This window comes from Heliangelus exortis, chromosome 13, assembly GCF_036169615.1.
Source record: "Heliangelus exortis chromosome 13, bHelExo1.hap1, whole genome shotgun sequence".
Lineage (NCBI taxonomy): Eukaryota > Metazoa > Chordata > Aves > Apodiformes > Trochilidae > Heliangelus > Heliangelus exortis.
Window position 1 is genome coordinate 18,990,897 of NC_092434.1, and position 16,499 is coordinate 19,007,395.

Genomic DNA, 16,499 nt, shown 5'->3' on the forward strand with positions numbered 1-16,499 from the left:
TTGTATTCTCATAGCTGGGATGACCCTAACACTTCAGAGCATCTCACTGAAGAAGAAAGGAGCAAAACAGGCATAGCCACAAGCTACAGCAGGGACAGATTCCCTAGCTCAATTGCACATGGCTCTGATGCATGACCCAGGGCCAGCTGTGCACATCTGAGTGCTTCTAGGAGTTTGTGTCAATGGCTTTTTTTGGTAACAAACACTATGGGGGGGACAGAGATGCTTAAAATGTATCTTTCTGGGAATCATCACTCTCTTCAACTTCACCTGGCAACAGTAACGAAGGTAGAGAAGTAAGAGGGCAAGGGAGACAGTGGCAGAGGCTAGACCCTATTTTCCCCATTCCCTGGTACCTCTGATTCTCACTGCTGGTAAGCAGGAAGGGGATGGAAGGCAGGTCACTGATGCCTTTCTTCTCAAGCCCATGATGCTGTCAGTTCTCCAGCTCACAGCCTTCAGTAGAGGCAGTCGTTGGACAATTAGATTTCAAAAGACCCCCCTAGAAGAGCTGCCTGTGAAACCCAGCACCTCTGACCCTCTTGTTGTGCCAAGGCCAACAGTGTGGCTTGCAGCACCTGGGCTCTGCTGCCTGTGGGGAACAGTCCCTGCAGGAGTGTGCTCAGGCACTGCAGGCAGCTGGGGAATACACAAGGCTTTGAAGGACAGAGACAAGGTTCCTGCTGCAAGTGGGTCCCAAACAGCAGGCTCAAATCCCCTTTGCCCAGTCTAACAGAGGAGAGCAGACACCTTCTTTACAGATGTGTCCCATGCACTACTCTTACAGCTTGCTCTTTAGAGTAAAACTATCAAACATCTCATGGACCAAGTTCAAACATCTGCTCAGCTAGCTGACAGCACTCAGAATAGCATGAGGCCCGAGACCTGGGCTGGTCTCCTTCCTCCATACACAAAATGAGAATGACCCAACTTGCCCACGGGCAGCCTACACCCCCCTCCAGCTTTCAGTGACATTTTGGCACACATCAAAATGTTAATGTCTGAAAAGGTGGAGACATGCTTCTTTTGAGCACAAGGCCAACAGGAGTTAAACACATTCTGCTCCCTTGAGGGGCCAACACAGCTGGCTACATGCAGGAAGCAGCATCTGCAAAGCAATGGGGTGGATGCAAGGAGCTGCTGGAGGAGAGAGACACAGTTTGGGGATGCAGGGCAGACACCAGCAAAATAAAACAGCTCCCAAAGCATCTTGGCCTTGGCAGACCAAGGGAGAACCTCCATGGGAGGAGAACCTTGCATACTTCTGCACTGTCTGTCCAGGGCAACAGCTATTTTTTTTTTAATTAGCCTTGGATGTGCAAGGATGAAACACAGGCACACAACTCCCTCACAGCAGCTCAGCCTGAAAATTCACTGAGGTGAAGGCAAAGTGAAGATCTGACTGAAAAACTCTCAGTCCCCACAACTCCAACAGGCTGAACATCCTGAAGCAACCTTTCACTGTTCACCTCTGTTGCCCATTTCCTCCTGATGCAAATCTGCTAATGTGTTTTAAGAACAAAACAGCAAACCCAGGCAAGCACTGCTCCTGGAGACCTGGATTTGCCCTCTTCTTTCCTGAGGGATTTGCCTCTTCAGGGCAATGAAAGGCACAATGCAAGGTATGCTCACAGACTACACAGTGTGACACTACACATGTGACAGCTGCTGCTGATGGTCCCTCTCTCCTCTGCCCTCATGAGACCCCGTCTGCAGTACTATGTCCAGTTCTGGGTCCCCAAAACAAGGACATGGAACTGCTGGAGTGAGTCTAGAGGAGGCCACAAAGATGATCCAAGGACTGGAGCACATCTGCTATGGAGATGGGCTTAGAGAACTGGGGTTGTTCATCCTGAAGAAGAGACAGCTCCAGGGAGACCTTAGAGCATCTTCCAGTACCTGAAGCTGGGAACTTTTCTAAAAGGTCATGGTGTGATGAGGGGGAAGGGTTTATAAACTGAAAGAGGGGAGATTGAGATGAGATATTATGAAAAAATTATTTGCTGTGAGGGTGGTGAGATGCTGGAACAGGCTGCCCAGAGAAGCTGTGGCTGCCCCATCCCTGGAAGTGTCCAAGGCCAGGTTGGATGTGGCTTGGAGCAACCTGGTTTAGTGGAAGGTGTCCCTGCTCATGGCAGGGGATTGGAACTGGGTGATCTGTAAGGTCCCTTCCAACTCAAAGCATTCTAGGATTCTATGATTCTAGGACTGTTTGAAGCCAATTAGCAAAAGACATTTAATGTCACTGACAGTTACTGTGTTGATGGCACAGCTCTGCAGTGCAGCTGCCATCTAAAGCACATGATTGGGGTAGCTTGAGTGCTCACAAGCAACAGGTAATACAGCAGGTCTGAAAAGAAACACTAACCCTGTACACAAGCTGCTCTCTTTACACATCAGGATATGCATTTAGTCTAGTTCCTCATCCCTGCGAGTACGGAATCATCACTTTCAGAAGGAATACAGGTGTATAATATAAGAAAAATGCGATCAGCTCAAGGGAGTCTTGTTTATACCATACTTTTAAAGCAGCCAAATCACGTGTAATATAAACTTGTGCTTCTGGTTTGGATTTATTCATAGCCATGGCTTAGACCCCACAGAACTGCAGCTTCTACTGCTGAAGCCAGAGGTCAGTGCTGAGATGGGCTGATCAGCAGCAGCACCACATCAAAACAAGAAGTCATCATAAGGATTAGCTCAGGTGACACTTAGACTGAACTGGCTGCCCTGGGAGATCTGGACTGTGGAGCACAGAAGACAATGGCCAGACCAGATGCTCTCCAGATGCTTCATGCATATAGAGGGCAAGCCAAGGCCCACACAAGTGGTCTAATCCACTCTGTGTGCTTCTGGCTTGGCAAGGGCACTTCAGGGCAAGGGAATAGGTGGTATGGGAGCCTCTGTACCAAAGACAACCAGAGGCACCAGTGAGCAGCAGCAGCTCTGCATTCTGCCAGGTAGCTGCAGCACCAAGAACTTACCCAAAGAGGTAGCAGAGCTCAAGGGAGTATCTCTCAAAAACCCACACATAACTCAGGTTACAAATAGGCTCTGAACACAAACAGTCATACTGCACACTCTGGGGGACACACTTGGATTCCCAAGACAAGTTATTCCTGCTTTATACCAATCAGCATCAAAACCTTCCATACTTCCTGTACAGATGTGAATCTGGACCTCCTCAAGGAGCTGGGCTTCCTTCTAGGAGTCTAGAAATTACCTGCTGCAAACTCATATAGTTGTTTCTAATGCAACAGCCAGAGCTAAGCACTTGTTACCTCTGCTGTGGCCACACAAGTGCTGCCTTACTGGCTGCAATGATGCCCACAGCAGCTCTCATTGTGGCTGGATCCACTGACATACCATGTACTTTGAGCCCTGCATTTTTCAGTTACGAGTTCCTGCAGGCTCCCAGCCTCAAGTTACTACTTAACACTTCACTTCATGAACATGTTTCTGTTAACTGGTGGTATGTAAGATGATAATTTTTTCCTCATAGGACTCAGCAGAGTGGTGTATCATTTTGACTAGGAGACATGAGAAGCAAATCGCAGCAAGGTGTGCTGCTGCCCTAGCAACTCATTTTATCTCCAGTCATCTATTCAAAATAAAAAAACCCAACCTCTAAATAAAGTTAAAAACTGCTAGGATGAGCCTTATGAAGAGTCCCTAGGTCACTAGAAGCACATGGCCATGTTCCCAGCACACATGCAGCACTAGAACAGCCCAGACAAACCAAGCCTGCTTTAATTAGTCCAGAAAGGTCACCACATAGCACTCCTCTGATGGTTGTTTACTTGATGGCCACAACACTCATCTCCCCATTCAGGGCTGTCAGAGCACACACTGCTGCAAATCACTATTATTCTAGCTTCTGCAGTAAATCTCCATGAGATTAACTAGCACTGAGGCTACAAGGGCCACCACAGCTGCAGCTCTGGCTATGCCCAGGCTTCCACTCAGCAGGATTTAGCTTACCAGACTGAGCCTGGAGGGACAGGAACAAAGCATGCTGCCTCACAGCATTCAAGGCTGCAGGTGAGACTATGTGTGGGCCAGCTGACAAGCTGCCTCCTTTCCACCAGCACCCCAGGTTCTCTCTCTGGATGTTTGGTGCATCTACTGAAGCTGCACCCTACAAGTTACATGCCTACACAACATTACAGCACAGCCAGGAATTAAAAATCATGGTCCCCTAACATGGAACAAAAGAAATCTCTGAACAGTGCAGGAGGGGATGACTGCTGGCTTTCCAATGGCAACTGCTCAATTATTTCACCACTGATTAAATGACTGAGGGTACAGTTTTAGATGGAGGAACCTAAAACACCATTAAAATAGGTGTGGTTGATCATTAGATCTCCCTTTTGTATATCATCTTTCTGCTGCCAGGCAGCAACATCTCTGCAGTACAGGCAGTTACAGCTGCACCCAGACAGGATGCCTGCTTCAGGAAGGAGTAATGCCACTAGGAGCTCCTCAGAAATCAGAATTGGCAGGGAATGTGCTGCAGCCTCAGGCAAGTAGAAAAGGTCTTAAGACGTACTGAAGACTGCTCAGTCCCCTGCTGCCAGGCACACCAGCAGTGGGAAGAGATGCTCTCCAGTCCCTGACATTCCACAGTCCCCAGGTCTCAAGGATTCCAGCACAAATTGGTATCACTTGCTCCATCAACTGAACTGCTGTCAATAGAGCATTACACCACTGGGATTAACTCGGACCGACTATGTAATCAACAATAATCACTAATAGAGAGAAGAGTAAGAATATCTAACCTGCTGAACTTCACAAAGTTGGAAGGACATTCCGCACATCCACTTTTTATCCTTTTAGAGCCTATTTACAGGCTTGTGATTTACATGAGGAAAGGAAGGTGAAGCTGACATAGGTGAAAACCCCAAACTTTTCCCATAACTTTTGAGAGGTATCTAAGAACTAAAAATCACAGCATGCAACAGAAATGGGAAGCCTCCTCCCTTCACACTCAGGCAGACTCACCTTAAAATCTGTGTTATTAATGTACTCAAACACCAGAGCAGGGGTCTTTGACTGAAAGAGAGAGAGAGAGAGATTTATGGTTTAAAACACCCTTCTTGATCTTTCTTTGCTCCTAAGGACCTAAAACCACAGCATTTGGGCCAGTGCTTCTCCTTCCCATGCCACAAAGCAAGGACAGCACTGGGCAAGGCAAAAGGTGTCAACACGGCTAAGGCCTTGCCACCCACCGCTGGTGGAAGGTCAGGCAGGACTGCCAACACCACAGTAGTGTGATTTCCTCTGTGTGGCTAGAACAGGTTGGGAGTCCCAGATGTCAACCAGTTGCTCATCAGAGAATAATTCCTGGGAATGGGGTAACTGTGACAATGCAGACAAAGGATGTGAGATCTGGTCACAGAAAAGCAACCAGAAAGAATAAAGGTGGTTAATACTTAATTGCCCTGGCAGATACTTATGTTCCAGATGCCAGATCTACCAGGCACTGCTTTCTTACAGCAAAGTTGTGGGGATACAAACATTATCCCCCCATCAGCCATGTGTAACTCACAGAAGCCATAAAAGGGGGGTGTAAAAGATTCTCAGAAACATGCAGAGGGACATGATGCATCCAAACCAACTCACTTCAGGAGACCCTAATGAGCTGGACACTCCTCACCCCTGGATGGCACAAAGGCACAGGCAGCACCTAGCCCAGGCTGACAGCAGACTGGTGCAGCAGTGCCCACCCTGTGCCTGTAGCTGACAACGAGGCAAGTCTACCACCCCCACCATGACACGTAAGCACCTACCACTGGATCCTTGACAGTGTCAATCAGATTAATGATGTTGGTGCCACCACGTAGATTCTCCAGAATCTTAACCTCACGTTTTATCTTCTTTTTCTTCACTGGCTTAAATAGACAAAAGAAATTAGAAGTGAGAGTCCTTTCAGAAATTAACACCGATTTCTGCCACCAATTCTGCCTAGATCCCCTCCCTTCCTCTCTCTGCTCCCACCCTCACAAGGAAACATTTTTAACTTCAAAGAGACAGAGATCTTTCATGAATTAGGATTTCCCACTCATCAGTGAGCACTTTCCACTCATCAGGGGAAAATCAAACCACTCTAAGCAAACATAATAGTGACTCTGGTAACTGGTTAAAAGCACCCTGGACTGCTGTGTGGATATCTCAGCACACTCATTCTGGGATTTGCATTTAGAGATACAGGAAAAGCCTGGTGGACCTCATATCTTGGCTTCTATTTACCAGCACAAGCAAGTTTTTTACTCCTTAATTCCAACCCATTTCTCAATGAGTACTTAAGAGACTCCAATACCAACATTTCTTTTAAGGTCAGACACAGCTACACCTACCAATGGTCATGGATTTTTTGCAACCACGCCAGGAGTAAAGGTCCAACTACACAGCACACCACTGAATCCATATACCATGATTATTTTTAAAGCCTACAGACATTTTTAACAGTTTTTGAGTCCTCCTTGAATCTGTGCAATCCCAGAAATTCCCTTTGCAAAGTAAGCTTTTCTCTGGACATTACACTGCAGAGAGTGACAAAAAACAGCTGCTCCCAAGGCAGGGCTCAGCTTTCACACTCTGCTCATCCAGCGGTTCAGTTTCAACACAAAGGAACTATCACCTCACTCCTAGGTGATGTATCTTACCCACTCCCAGAACAACTCCAGCTCTGTGCCTGCTAGAGTTCCTAGGAAGGAAAGGCAGCTTCAAGCAGCCAAGAGATGAGACTTTCTAACTGAGCTTTGGCTAGTGACCAGTGTCATCTGAGTTAGTCTAGTAGCCCTTTATTGCGGGGCTGGAACATTCCCTCCTGACCGACCAGTACCATTACAGAGAGCCGCAGTGTTGCCTTGCAGGGCCTGGTAAAACCCTTGCTTTATCTCTCAGGTTTGCTGATGAAAACTCCTCTTTGGACATTTACTTCTCTAGAACATTCACCACCCAGCACAGAGTCTGGCATGTGAGAAGCAGAGCAATGGGGAATGGCAAAGAGGTACATGGCACCTTACAGAAGCGATGCATTATCAGAGGTCTACATGAAGCACGAGGAGCCACGAGAACTCAACAGCTTGTGCTCACTACTTCTCCTCTGTTGCAGTGTCCCACTTCAATGACATCTGCAGAGTGCCATTCAGGCAACTTGCACTCCTGTTACAGGTGGATCCGAGGCAATCCCTGGTTTCAGACTCCTCACAGGAATGTAAAAGCAGATGGCAGAAGGAAAAAAATCTTTTTATATAATGGGAAAATATGGCATTTATGTAAGTGACAAAATAAGCTGTCTTTTTAGGCTCTTCAGGTGGCTGGAACCTTCAGATTCAAATTCTGTCCTTCTCCTCTTCCAAGTTAAAAGGCAGGAGCTAGATTTTCAAGCCAAAAGATGAGAATCACAGCCTGAAGCAAAGTGCCAAAAATAACACTGATGCTGACACAAGGAGCGTCAGCACCTCATAAAGCCACTTAGGAGAACAGCAGCAAGGCCACCACTGCTGTCAGCCTGAGCTGGAGTGACACAGGGCTGAGAAAGAGGCAAACCAAGACCCCTGGGGCAGTACCCAGACACAGCTGCAGCTGGTGGGAGGTTGGACAGACAGGGAGAAGCAGCCAGAGCAGGGAGACAGAAACCAGAGAAGATGATGCTTCATTAGGGAAGTCACAGCTTAGGCCCAGCTGGTATCAACCAGGCCACTACTCACTCACTCACTCCCCACCTGCACTTTGGGATAGGGAGGAGAAAATCCATCCAAAGGCTCATGAATCAAGACAAGGACAGGGAGGTTTTCATTCCCCAACTATACCAATGGGTAACAACAGACAGACTCAACTTGGGAAGAGAAATTAATCTATTAGAAGAGAATACCTGGCCAGATCTTAATACCTTCTCCCCCCACTCCTCCCTTCTTCCTGGGCCTGAACTGCTTCACTCCTGTCTCCCCCTCAGCAGCACAAGGGTATGGGCAGTGGGGGTTAAGGGTTAGTTCATCACATGTTGTTTCTGCCACTCCTTCCTCCTCAGGGGGAGGACTCCTCACATTCTTCCAGTGAGGGGTCTCCTCCCACAGTATGGTCTCCTCCATGAACCCCTCCAACGTGAGTCCCTCCCACGAGGTGCAGTCCCTCAGGCACAGACTGCTCCAGTCTGGGCTGCCCACAGTCACAGTCTGTTTCAGAAAAACAGTCACCTCCTCTGGCACAGCGTCCTCCATGGCTGCAGATTCATACCTGCCCCTCTCTGCAACCCTGGACAGACTGTGGCTCCACGTCTGCCCACCTGTGACACCTCAGGGGCTACATATCCACATTTACTCCACTGTGGTCCTTCAGGGACTGCTCCACAATGCTCCTTCATTGGTTGCAGGGGACAGCTCCCATCTCATCACTGGCTGCAGGGAAATCTCTGCTCAGGCACCTTTTCCCCCTCCTTCTTCACTGTCCTTGGAGTCTTTTCTCTGGCATTTCTCTCACCTCCTCCTCTCCTCTGCAGGTCTTCTTTTATATCTTTGCAGTTTCATATTCCTTTTCTTGAATATGTTACTCGCAGAGGCACATCCGGCTTCCCATATCTTCTTGGCCTTGGCTAGAGGTGGTGAATTTAGAACTGGGGGAGCTTCCAGCAGCTTCTCAAAGGAGCAACCCCTGTGCCCCCTCCACTTCCAAAACACCACTGCACTAACACAAGACAGAGACTAATTTCATTTATGTGAGCATGGGGAGAGACACCACCACATGCACTGATCTTACCAGAAGGTCAGGATGGAATTAGAGGATGTAATTAGGTTACTGCTCATCCAGTGAGGCAGGTGTGTACACAAGCTGCTTTCCAGGGAACTTCAAAGAGGGAGCTGAGCCATGGCTGTCCTAAAACACTTGCTAAATGGCCTGGCTATTGACAGATGTATCACAGCCTCTCTGCTGTGACACTTGCACCTTATTGGGAGCAGAAACAGTGCCTGAAAACAGCCAACCAGACCCAAAGCCCACTTTGAAATACCTCTCCCTTTGCACTGTAGTTATTTCAAAGGCCTTTTGCATCAGCTAGAAAGGGAGGATCTCCCTCCAGCATTTCCATTTCTCCTTTCATAGCAACCACCACTCCCAGTGGGGCAGAAGACACTGTCTTTCAGTGACTTCCACATGTCTCCACCTTTTTCAGGATGTGAAAATGATGCCCTGCATTATCTCCACCCCCACTCACAACACACATTAACATATGTAAGCAGACAGAATCAGTGATGTTTGGAGAAAAGAAGGGAAGAAAGCTGGTCTCTTTTAATGAAATGCCTGAAGATGTCACCAACAGCAGCATCTCTGACATCATCGAGGGAAGACACTCCAGCAAACACTGTCTCTTCAAGAGGGAAAGTTAAAAGCTGCTCATTTTCCTGCTAAGCTGCAGCAGCACAGAGCACGGGCTAGGCTGTCCACACTAGGCTACACTTACCCAATGCTGCCTGCAAGCCAGGGGCAAGGGCCCCCTGAGCCTTTGGGCAGGGGGGCACATGGGAAGCCCTGATAACCACAGTGTCAGAGCCACTGCCCACCTGCAGTCAGTGGCCAGGACAGGGTTTTGAATCACAAGGTAAACAGGGATGAGGCTGGGTGAAATGTCACAGGCTGAAGTAACATCATCTTAGAGGAAAGGCTATTGCCTGGAAATTTCCTCAGAGAGCAAGACAGGGGAGCAGACAGAGGATTTCCTCATTTCAGATTTGCCGGAGAAAACAGCCCCCACCCTGGCACAGCCTTAACCTCCCCAGCCCACCCAGCCCCAGGCCACTTACTCCCCACATGCTGTCCCATCACATCAGCCATGACTACAAATGCCATCCACTATCCAAGAGCACATCTCTAGAGCTCAGCTGTCATCCACTAACTGATTCCAAGCCCAGGCTCTTGCCTCTGGCAAGTCAGACACCTTGGTGCAAACCACTCCTGTACACAGACAGAACTGCATTAGAGCCAACACAGAAACCATGGTGAGTTCTCTTCTGTCCCTGGCTCCAGTCCTGCTGAAGCCACAGGTGCTCAGCAGCATATCCTCCAGCATTAAGTCTGGGCTGTTACAACTGTCCCTCAGTCACCTGATCTGCACTCCAAGGATGTTGACTCCAAACACACATGGATTAAATATGAACTAATCAAAGCTATTATGTCCTCCAACCACCTGCCTGTCCCAGATGGGATAGCTTCTAAAAAAACAGCTCTTACAGTCATAGTATTTTTAACACTACTAATTTAAGGCTATTTTATTAAAGGAGGCCATGAACCAGCATTTCAGGTTGTGTTTCCTACCAGGCTCAGTCTCCCTGCCCTGGGAGGGGGATTTCTAGCAGAAAAATAGAGTAGGCACCAAAACAAAATTAATTGCTCCCAAGTTTGATCCAGCTGTGCTTGCAAGGCAACATTTTATACAGGTGCAGACTCTAGTTCTGTCTGTTCCCACAGCAAAGGCATTTCAAAGCCTTCCTCCATGCCAGGATCCCCCAGTGACCAGTGTAAGTCAAACCCTCACTGAAGCCTTTCCCTCCAGTACAGGGTCCAACAGAGTCCCTCTGCCCTATGCAAACAGCCATCTCTATGAAAGCTAAAAACCTGACAGCTTGGAGACTTGTGTCACATTTGGTTGAAATTGGCCAACCAGTGTAAAAACTACTGGGGGGGAGGAGAAAGAGAAAGGCTGACAGACAGTAGGATTGCATAAGGCTTGTTTCCATAGGAAACTGGGCTAAAAGACATGTCTAAGTTTAACCGTGTCTACACTGGGAGGGATTTAATTACTTCAACTGCAGCAGTACCCTTAGAACAGCATGACTGTCTAGTACATGCTAGTTTTCCAGTTTCCCAGGAAATTGCTTTGTTCCTCAGGCAAACTGGAAGTGAGGTGGCTGTAGACCATGGAGACAAAAGATGCAGCTCATGGCTGTGTACTACATGGAGCAACAAGAGCAGAGGGACAAGGTGACCTCCATCCTTAGGGGGACGGTCTCTGCTGGATCCTGCAGCTCTTACTCAACTGTTCCCAGCTGAAGCTTCCCCATATGTACGAGCCATAACAGACCATGAGGGTGCTTCAATCTACTTGAAAGTCAGGCAGAAAAGGCAACAACAAGGTTAGTTGTGACCTAACACAACTGCCTCTGCCCAAAGACTGGAAAGAATCATGCGATGGCATTCCTCTGCAGAGCTGAGAAATGGCACAGAATAAGTAGTTACTCTGTAGTCATGCAGATGCAGAAGAAAACATTTCTCTGAAACCAAGACAGCAGGTCTCGGGTCATTTTCCATGAGATCATGTAAACCTGTAAGCAGGGAAGGAGTCCAGCGGCAGCAAACACCAGCTGGGAGAGTTAATACTGTTTGCTAAAGTAAACCTTTAAATACAAGGCTACAACCTGTCTTGACTGAATACATGGCTGCATGATTAATCACCTCTTGGTTGGTTTCTGAAACAAAGGGAGAAAACTCTTGACAGATACTTCAGTTCCAGCCTTCCCCAAAAACCTAAGAACCCATCATTTGAATTCAAGAGATGAGAGGGAAAATAGACTTGTTAGCCAAAGTTCTCTGTGCATTTCCATACCTAGAAAGAAAAACAGTGACCAGAAAGGCATGTGAAATAAATCCAAAGCATAAAAATAACTTCACATTAGCCAAAAGCAAGCAGCCGGACAGCGTGCACACACTGCCAGCTGAAGAGCACACATGCTGCTCTCAAGGAGTCACAGAAGGTGACAGGTGCTGTGAAAAATAACTGGGGCTAGTGCAGCAGGGGTGAAGGTTTAGCAGTCAAAAGATAAAAAACCAAGAGAAACTAATGCCATATATTTCAGCACCCTGTAAAGAAAAAGATCTGTTCATTGCTCATCAAAGCTGGGTAGCCCAAAACGTGCTTCCAGTGAACAAGCATGGACATGTCTGCACACAATGTCCAGGACCAGCAAAAGGCTCAAGCAGCATCCTTATGACAGTATTTCAATATCTAAAAGCTACCACTAGAAGCTCATTCATCTTTAGCAAGTATTATCAAAAAGATCACAATAATCAACATATAATTGATGCCAATTGCTCAATAGGGAAATTGGCTTCAGAGCCGAAGCATTTATTTTGTCAGACATCAGCTGAGAAACCATATAATCATATTCAAAAGAGCTACAAAATCAAGGAGCTCACTTATGTTAATTTTCTGTTGGTTGGTTTCATCTTACAACTTCCATTATTTGAATTCAGACTTTCCCAAGCTGCTCTCAAATTTTAGAAAAAAATAGAAAAGAAACCAAACCTGAAAACACTAAATCACTTTTGCTTTTTTTTTTTTTTTTTTTTTTTTTTTTTTTGGTAGAATATAGCAGCATGTGTTTTGAGGACAGTGCTATTCCTTCCTTCCAAATGCCTTTCCTCCTCTCATAAGGATCCTGAAACAACCCTCCTGGGGCTTCAGGACTGCCCACAATGCATCAAGATTTCTGCAGTCAACTAAAAGTGAGACACACAAGGACCAAGCACTGGGCCCCACCATCACCATTCCAAGGGATGAGGATTGCTTATTCAGGCTCTGCCCTACGCTACTGTGAACATGCACAGTAGCATTTACCCTCTTCCTCACAGTTCCCCAGTTTTAGACCACCACCACAGGATAAACACTCATGTCTCCAGGTCTCTGCAAGACACCCAGTACTGTCTCAGCTGGTCGCAGCTCCAAACAAGGCTGGACTCCAACAGCCAACTGTGCCAAGCTCACTGTGGGCAACTACTGTTTCAAAGAGTTGTACCCACCTGTCTTGCACAAGGGCTAACATCAAGACTGCCAGAGGAGGAAGTGGGCCAGGGCAAGCTGATTGGGTGCATGCAAATTCAGGAGGAGCAGGAGACACAGAGCTACCAGGAACAGGCATTGAATGGCTTTGATGGGAGGTTGCTGATGCAGTCAAAAGCTCCAGCCTCAGGGACCAAGATCATTCAATCCTATTTCCCTGTGCAATCTCTTCTTGCATACCAGCACTGGAGTCATTCCAGCCCCCATCTAGAACATGCTGATGTATGTGGGCTCTACAGCTTTTAGAGAAAGAAGATTTACCAGAACCACAGTGCTACCTTCCTCAAATGATCCTCTAGCTACTAGAGTGATAATTTGAGTTCAATGCTGGCAGGATCTTACAGCAGTGCTTGGTATGAGAAGCAGTTCTGGAGGGTTCACACAGCCCAAAAAGGGGCAACTGGGTAAAAATAAAGCCAAAGAAGAATGCACTTGTGAAATCACATACATGGTTGAAAGTTCTAGCTTGTGGACTAAGCACAAAGGGACAAAAGCCACCAAAGGAGAAAGAGGCTACTTACTGCTGCAGCACCTGCATTTCCCTCTCTTCGTAGCTATATTCTTCCCCTAACCTCTACCTATATGTTGTACCTATGCAGAAAGTGACCATACAAGCAGATAACAGTCTCTTTATGTGATGGGTTCAATGCTTTGCAGGCAAGTAAAGCATACATAAGACATATCCCTGCATCAGGAAGGCAGGACTGCTGCCCAGAGCAGACAGTATGGATGCTGTAATCTCTGCCTTGAGAGGACACTGAGAGGGTGGTAATCAGCATGTGAGAATGGGCAGTGAAGGACCCTTCAGAGGGCAGGTAACTTTAACAGCAGCATTCTCACCACAAAAAATTAACCACAAGAGCTGCCAGCAACGTGGGAAGTTTGGCTTTGGCTTTTAGAGTGGCCACTGACAAGGCTGTTCACATCCCTCAGGAACAGCTACCCCAGAATGGAAAATTCAGTTTTAAGGTACACGAGGAGACTGGCAGACATTTTGGAGATGCATTAGCAGAAAAGTGAAAGGAGCAGATCATAAATGAGACAGCACAAAGATTACAGACTGTCTTCAGCAGCCCACCAGAAATCTGAATCTTTGTGCTTAGATACGATAGAGCAGAGTAGGGCTTTGATACCTGCACTGGATGCAGATAACACATGACTCACTGGAAACTGAGATGTCTTAAACTTCCCTTGTACATGCCAAGGAGTGGCAGACCTCATCCCGAGAGTGAAAATTTAGCATCATATTTAAATGAGACACAAAAGCATGTACAGGACATGTTTACACACTACCTCTTCCTGTCTTGGCTCTCCCTGAAGCAAGCAGGAAACATATCCATGGCTGTACAGAGGCCAGCCAGACCAAAGAGTGCCCAGGAACCTCCTACAGTAGCTAGGGAGTGCAGGAGCACACCTGCTGGGTAACTCCATGATCCTACCTGTGAGGGGTAGGAAGATCAGTACAATGTAGGGTCCTTCACGATCTACCCAGGTGACATCCTATGCGATGTACTCTAGGTGGCCCTGCTCTGGCAGGGGGGGTTGGACTAGACGATCTTTCGAGGTCCCTTCCAACCTCTAGGATTCTATGATTCTATGATTCTATGACTTCAGCCCTAAGGCTATTTTTGGTCAATCTTTGCTCCCCGAAGAGGCTGGAAAGATGTGCTGTTGCCCCCAGTCTCACTTCTCAAGAAAAAAATCTTTTTGAGGACACTTGACAGGGCAGGGCTGTGTGGGAAACCACGGCTCCTGCCTTGCTTGTCCTACACAGCATGTCCTGATGTCTTGCTGCAGCAGAGTGAGAAGCAACTTGCTTTGTTTGCCTTTTTTTCAAGAGCTGCTGAAAAAAGTGATACTAAGAGCATCATGTTTGCAAAGAAAAACACTTGACCCAGGAAACAGTAATGTTATAGTCATCATATTAGTTCTGCTCCTTTGCTGACATGTTATGATCACAACCAGTGGCACTGCTACATCCCATTTTCCTGCAGGATTATGCCTGGTCCTGCACTTGGGATAGCAGAACATTAAGGCAATGCTCTGTACTGGCCAGGAGAATGGGACATTTTGTTTTCTGCAAGCCCAAGAAGCCTGAGGCACTGTGATACCAATCAGAGCCATTAGCTCCCTGGCCTTGTCCACAGCTGAGGTCTTCTGAAGGCACTTAAACAAACAAGGCAAGTGGATGCCAGAAGAGGAAGACCAGTTAGCTTGTTTATGCAGCTGTAGACTAGGACCTGTGCTCAAGTCTCAACTTTGTTGAGGCTTACACACTTGCTCAAAGTCACACAGGAAATCTGTGGCTTAGTGCTGCCCCAGAGAAAGGGTGGAAAAATTTCCTGGCCTCTCTGGAGAAGGGCACAAGACGTTCAGGAGGCACACCAAAGAAACAGGGGGAAAAAAGGTAGGAGAAGTACTTGCTACATGCTAACTTGAGCTAAGGTAAGCTGATTCAAAGAGCGAGACTGGGAAGAGACACCAGTCAACCCACACAAGGCACAGATATTAAAAAAAGTGACTCTTGCCTGAAATCACTCTAACACTGTCTTCTCAGAAAAATAAGAGCAACTGTGCTGAACAGCTGCATCCATATGCCCAGCAACAGTCTTCCCCTTTGTCCCACCTCTGCAGCCAAAAACCTCATCACTTTTGGTTGCATTTTCCACCTCAGGATCCCACCTGAATGAGGAGGTACACAGAGACCCAGGCTCTTTGCTAAGGCTCCATTGTAGACACATGCAATTTGCAAATAACTTGAGTCTAGCTACAGGAAACCAGATGCACTTTCCACAGATCAGCATGATGTTATTGCTACACTTCCCAGGTTTTCATAACATACATAACAGGGTGCTCTGAAACTCTCTTTTCTCTGACCCACATTCCACTAAGAAGTTCATCTTCATCTGGATTTTTCTACTTTTCCTTGCTCACTTGCAGGAATGCTGTCTGCATGTTAACGCAAGTGGGGGGAACTAATGGCAACACCATCCACTTCCAATCTGGGACAATCCAATTTCCTGCTCCCCGGGCATAAAGGCAAACATTTAGGACCAGGGAGAAGGAGTACCTAGATGCCCTCAGATGACTTTTGCCAGCTGACTCACAGTCCAATGCTGACAATCTCCCTGGACATGACAGTTCAGCTGCCTCATGTAGAACAGCATCACTCCAGGGGAGGATCTTTAGGCTGGGAAGAGACAAGGAAAGGATTTCTAACTTTCTTCCTTGCAGTCTCTTCTCAGCCTCCTGGTGCTTTCTATGTGGGACAAGACCAACGGTCTCAACAAACCATTAGAGACTCCAGATCAGCACACAGAAGTGCAGTTTTCTCAGCCTGACCACATCATTCTGTAAAATCCAGCTCTGCACTGGCTATCTTTGACTACTCTCTCATAGGAGAAACTCCCACCTACCCTCCTTAAAAGCAAAAAAAAACCCAAACAAACCACATAAAACGTCCAAAGGAGGGGGAGGCCCAAACATCATGCCAGGGGAACCCAGCTTGGTGAGGACATGTGAGCCTCACTACTCTGCTCTTGACCACAGCCAAAGCAGGGAGATCATGCCTTGCCTAGGAGCAGCAGCTGGACAAACCATGATGAGTTATCTGGGAAGCCACAGAAGATTCCAAGGAAATGGGCACAGCAGGGATATCAGCAAAGTC

General features: G+C 47.2%; 1 protein-coding gene across 5 annotated transcripts in view; it reads right to left on the minus strand.

Annotated features, from left to right (window-relative positions):
* The window catches only part of CSNK2A2 (casein kinase 2 alpha 2), a 28,381-nt gene that overhangs the window by 10,059 nt on the left and 1,823 nt on the right, over positions 1 to 16,499 (minus strand). For 3 of the 5 annotated variants that reach the window (XM_071756461.1, XM_071756462.1, XM_071756466.1), the window contains exons 3-4: positions 5,790 to 5,891; positions 5,002 to 5,052 (exon numbers count right to left, since the gene is read on the minus strand). The exons of 1 other annotated variant lie outside the window; for it this stretch is intronic. In XM_071756461.1, coding sequence (XP_071612562.1) covers positions 5,002 to 5,052; positions 5,790 to 5,891 — 153 coding nt within the window. Of the gene's footprint in view, positions 1 to 5,001; positions 5,053 to 5,789; positions 5,892 to 14,125; positions 14,272 to 16,499 lie in introns of all 5 variants that reach the window. One more of the 5 variants, XM_071756463.1, reaches the window with a different exon arrangement.